We start from the raw sequence: 6,000 nt of genomic DNA on the forward strand, positions 1-6,000 counted from the left end.
TTACCTTATCACAATAAACATTTACACTGCAATATGAAATTACATGTACCGTGATAGAGGTTTGTAAACAGAATACCGACTCCTAATTACTGTTGTTTTGTGGCTACATTTGGACAGAAAAAAACAAACAAACATTAACATACATATGCATACCGGTACAGACATACAAATGCATAATTATATAATTCTCTGTTTAAGTTGAACAGGCTTCAAGTTATCTAGTATGTACAGTGTAACACAAACTGGATGCAGGTGAAAGGAGAGCTCTACCTGCCACTGTTTCTTGGGGATCTTTTGTCCTTGGATTTGCTGAGCTCTCTTCAGGACAGCCTGTGTGTTCACTCTCACTTTTGATACCCACTCGAGGTCTGATATCCATAAGAAGGAAATGTTGAAGAAAAACAAAAAACATTAAGTAAAAAAGAATAAATAATTAAAATAATAATAAATTGTAGAGATGCACCCATTGCAATTTTCTTGGTCGTTTCCTGCCGATTTTGATTTTCTCTTTTTCTGAGCGCTAAAATTGACTGCATACACAGTGGTTTGTGTAACCTTTCCTTAATTAAAATTTTAAATTGTATTTTTATAATAAAACATTTACTTTTAAATAGCTCACATTTTCTCCAAGACTATACTAGGTGACAGGACCTTCTCTAACTCTCATTTAAACAAATCTGGAGTGCTAGAGTGCTAAAGTGCTCTGTTACTGGACAGAACTTTTTTGTACAAATACAAATCAACAGAAAATTAATTACAGTATATCCCACTCCATCCAACATGTTGTAAGCAATTGTATTGAGTTGGTGAAATGGTCAAAATAAATCTAAGTTCTCTCTGACAATCAATTACGCAGTGTATACCACTATATCCAGGAATCTTATTGCCAAAGGTAAAAATGGGAGAGGTCTGTCTATAATGTGATGCAGTTCAGACGTGAGTGGAACAACAACGTGACCGCCCCCCTGCAGACAACGAAGCCTCTGTGTTGATATTTATCATCCTCAAAGTATAAGCACAACTCATAACCCTCGGCTAAAATGTTTTACTTTCCCCAAAAGAAAACAGGCAAAGAATCAGACAGACAAACAGAAAACTAGAACTACTGCATGGTGATTATATGCTTCCGCTTTAAAAGAAGGTAAAGCTCCTAAGAAGCTACAATATGGTACAAGGTCACTGTGACCCCACAATATGCAAGGTTGCAGTGACCTTTGACCTTCAAAATGTAATCAGTTCACCCTCAAGTGCAAGTGTAGGTTTATGCTAAATTTGACAAAAATCCCACAATGCATTCTTGAATATTGTCCTCACAAGATTTGAGGTCACAGTGACCTTGACCTTTGACCTCCACAATGAAATAAGTTTATCCTTGAGTCCGAATGGACCTATGTAGCAAATTTGAAGAAATTCCCTTAAGGCATTCTTGAGATGTCGCGTTCACGGGATGTGAGGTTACAATGACCTTTGACCACCAAAATTGAATCAGTTCATCCTTGAGTCCAAGTGAGGGTTTGTGCCAACTTTGATGAAAATCCCTTAAGGTGTTCTTGAGGTATTGGTTCATGAGGCAGGAGGTTGCTGTGACCTTTGACTTTTGACCTCCAAAATCTGAGTTGGAAGAAAAATCCTCAAAGCGTTCTTGAGATATCGCATTCAGAATCGGAATCAGAATTCCTTTATTTGTCCCACAAATGGGGAAATGTCTTTGTCACAGCAGCCAAAGGACAGTAATTACAATAAACAATGATAAAAAGTAAAAAATAAACAATATAATAAGATAAGAAATAGAATAGACTCGTATATACATAATATTTACAATATTAACACTGTAGTAATATTTACAATATGAATAGTGTAATTATACACAGTGTGGGCAGTGTATTTGTATTTACAAATAATAAATATGGGTATTAAAAATTGTCCAGTTAGTGCAAACCAAAATTCATATGGGATATGTGTAGAGTTTTTATGGCATAGTGCACATGTGAGGAGGTCTACCAGGAGCAGTGCTGGTTGTTCACAAGAATGGCCTGGACATACGTATATATGTAAGGACGGACAACCCCAAAACATAATGGGTCTCATTCATGAAACATTAGTAAATTTGTGCGTAGATTTGCACATAAAAGCCTACGCTACTAAAAACCTACTCCGGATTCATGAACACTGCGGGAAACTCAGATCTGATCGTAAACACGTGTGTATGATCGTGAATGCCAATCCATCGTAAAGTGACAGCGCGCTCCCGGTAATCAGCTATTAGCATAAATCCCCGCCCATGAATTGCCAATGACCACCATATAAGGAGGTGTAGCTGCATCCAGTCGACCTGTCAGTCATGGCGCAAACGAAGAAAGGGAGAGAAAGAAAAAAGAACTTTGCGGAAGCGGAGATAGAAATACTTTTGGGTGAAGTGGAATTAAGAAAAACATTTTTATTTTCATCTGTTAGCAGTGGTGTGACAGGGACAGGCAAAGCGAAGGCCTGGAGGGAGGTGACAGATGCCGTCAATATTGTCTCTGTAGTCCAAAGAACCATGTCCGAGGTGAAGCGTAAATGGTTTGACATGAAACTGGAGGCAAAGAAACGCATAACCTCACACAAAAGAAATATATCAGCCACAGGAGGAGGAGGCTCACAGTCGCAGCTATCACCTGCAGACGAGCGCATCGCGGGGATGATTGGGGAGACCTCTCTGTCAGGAATTATACCTGGCGGAGACAGCGACATGCCTCCACTGGAGCCTATATTTTTATTATCATCATTCAACATGTAGAAAGAACGTGTAATCTATTGAGTCGATTTACATGGATAATTCACAATAATGAACCTAATCTGGATCTTAAACCTGCCAATTGCCAACTACTTTAACTAAATGTGTTATATTGTTATCATATGTTTAGGCTATATCACGTGTTTCAAAGGCATCTGCGTATTGTGTACATAACAGAGCGCAATATGAATTTAAATTGTAATTTCCAATAGTGACAAGCATTATTTATGTGCATTCTTAAATTTACACAAGCACTACGGGTGGTCAGCAGCATGTGTAGATTTTGTTAGTAGCTACGAAAAGATCGGAGCTACTAAAATATTGATGAATGCGAGATGCACGTAAATTTCCGTCTGCGAACAGTTTACACACAAATTCGTTCTGCTCACGTTTCATGAATGAGACCCACTGCCTCCGGCCCTGGCTAACAACGAAGGAGGCCTAAAAAACAGAAAGGCAGACTCATTTACTGGCAATCTGACAAAGTAAAACAGCTATTTATGGCAAGTTTACCTGCATTTAGAAACCTGCATATACAGAATTTCAGTGAAAAAGCAGTAAATGTGTGTCTGTTGCTGCTGTAAGTAAATGTACTTGATAGACATGCACTCTTGACTATTGTGCTTACTTCCATAAATATACTTTGGGATTTTTTTTTACAAATAAATGTTCTTTGAAAGCCTCATCCTACCCCTTGTCTAACTGTGAGAATCAATCACATTTACTAATTAACTAATATTATCGGGCAGGCTACTCCTCCCAAAATATATGTAGGCCTTTACCTCAATTTTATTAGAGTGAAAAGAGATAGAATAATGTCTGACAGCTCCGCAGCACAGATATATCATTTTATTAAATGCCTGTTGCCTTGACTCCTCTCTCCGTGTGTCTCATCTATGCCTCCTTCTACTAAGATGCGAGGAGACAAGAAAAGGAATCAGCCCCCCTGCTTTCACTGTTTGTGCTAAGTTGAGCTATACGTGTGACCAATAAATCATTCTCCAAGAAGCACAAAAACTTGAATGTACCAATTTTGTCATGGGACATTAAAAAGATCAAAGGCAAACAGGAGGATTTCCCAAATGGTCACACAACTTTGTAATGCATTAGACCTTTAATAAGTGAGCATAGAAATAAAATCTTACACTAGGATTAGGAGAATGTTATCACGGCTGTATCTGGTGTACGGCACAGATGGGCTGATGTTTGACATTGTGCATCTACCCCAATTTGGACTACTCTTTAAAAGACAATGAAAGAGATGAAAAGGTGGCAAAGAAACTGATGGTAAATTGGGGTAAGTCAGTCAACATAGCTGCTGACATGTCTAAATCATGTCTTGTCTTCATCAGACCATGCCAGGGGTGGTTCTAAATTATTACTGCACTGAGGTAATTATGTTTAACTAACGTTAGTCAGCTGAGCAAGTAGAGATGGGCTGTCATGAGTTCCAAATTAAACTGTCAGTTTCAGACCACCAGCCATAACACATTATTAACAGTTTGTTGTCCGTATGTATGAATGGAGCAATGAAAGTGATATTAATATTATAACAGTAACACTGCCAAACATGCTATAATGGGTGGAAGCTACAAATTACATGCAGCTTTATATTTAACTTAGTAATTTTACTTTTACTGGTACATATGTACACACGGGCAAAATGTTTACCGTATAGTTACACAGTAACATTTCGATTCTCAGCGGGTCAGTAACCTCTAAAATGTTACTTATTAAACTGTCAGTAGTTAAGCTACACCCAATTCTCTTGACCATTCTATATTTTATTTAAAAAAACAGCCTATATATGAACACGGTGCAAGGCGGAAATGAATGTATTAAACATCACGTGAAGTTGGCAAAATAATTTAGTTACTTTTAACTCGCAGCAGAACGGTGACGACCACACGTGTTTACAACAGCATAATTTTGCTTCTACTTACCGAGCTTCGTTCCTGGGTTCCTTGCGGCCATTGTGAAATTGAAATAATAAGCGTACTTATCAGTACGCAGGTGTTGAAATTAAATGCAGCCACCACTGACCAGAAGGACCTGGTCAATACTCCAATGCCCTACTACAACTATTTCCTCTACTTCGTGTTCTTCTTTTTCTCGTTGTTCTTGTTCTTCTTTTCCTTCTTCTAATGAGTTTCCGGCATGCGGTCCACTGTATAGCGTAATGCTGCCCTCCACAGTCTAGGAGTAGCTGTTTAACCTATATTTTTAGATATCCAGTTAAAGTTATGTAACTTTTTTACCCTAAAGTAACATCTTCACAATCATTTTGATGGTACAGTGGCTTGTAATGGGATGCATTGTGTCTCTGTCTCAGCCTCTCCTTCAACCTATGGCCTGTTTCTACAGCAGGGGTCTCAAACAGAAAGGAGCTGGGGGCCACTGCTGGTATTGTTATCTCGTAGGAGGGCCACTTCAGCATTCCGGTACTACAAGACAGCACAATATTTTTGAATATTTTGTGTTATTTTTATCATTAACAGAATAATACTAAAATGCAAACACCATTTTGTATATATATATATATTTAACAGTTTTCAAAACTTTTGTCAATATAAATAACTTATTTAATGTAAACCTTGCACTGCACTAACAAATAAAATCCCTGAATACATTTGCACTTTATTGCATTTGCTGCACAGTGCCTGTCAGTGGCGTCATTAGGCCTATTTTAGGGGGGCTGAAGCCCTTCGCGTGATGACCTTTGTCATTACATTGTGTCACATGAAATACGTTTTTTAAAATACAATTGTGTTTTTTTATTTCAATTGTATATGAAGAGGTAGTTTAAATTGGTGTGAAACAACTTAAATTTAATTTAAAACAATAATTTTGTGGCCCGGATTACATTATATTTTTGACATTAGGTTGCGGCCGGATGGAGGGGGAGGGCTGGCCGGAAATGGCCCGGGGGGGCGGGAGTTTGAGAACCCTGTTCTACAGTATGTAACTGCAGTGAGATGGTAGAATCACAGCGTTGCAAACATGTTTACCTCAAGATACAGGTTTTCAAGCAACAACATTGTAATGACATAATGAGTTTTGTTTGTAGATAGCACCTACATTATGTCATTGTCATTGTCACCTAATTGTTACCAACCTGGGATTTGTATTAACGACAGTGGTGTTGCACTCAGAAACTGAGTGTGTTGCTTTAATCATAACATAGCTTTGATCAAAGATAATTATGGACTGCTCTACCAACAGGT

The 6,000-nt window shown here is 38.1% G+C and overlaps 1 protein-coding gene across 1 annotated transcript in view; it reads right to left on the reverse strand.

Moving 5' to 3' along the window:
* Positions 1 to 4,902, reverse strand: part of dera (deoxyribose-phosphate aldolase (putative)) — a 57,098-nt gene extending 52,196 nt beyond the window's left edge. The window contains exons 1-2 of the mRNA XM_073480721.1: positions 4,720 to 4,902; positions 271 to 368 (exon numbers count right to left, since the gene is read on the reverse strand). Coding sequence (XP_073336822.1) covers positions 271 to 368; positions 4,720 to 4,750 — 129 coding nt within the window. The 5' untranslated portion in view covers positions 4,751 to 4,902. The remainder of the gene's footprint in view (positions 1 to 270; positions 369 to 4,719) is intronic.
* Between the last annotated feature and the right edge of the window lie 1,098 nt (positions 4,903 to 6,000).

Source organism: Pagrus major, chromosome 14 (assembly GCF_040436345.1).
Source record: "Pagrus major chromosome 14, Pma_NU_1.0".
Taxonomy (NCBI): domain Eukaryota; kingdom Metazoa; phylum Chordata; class Actinopteri; order Spariformes; family Sparidae; genus Pagrus; species Pagrus major.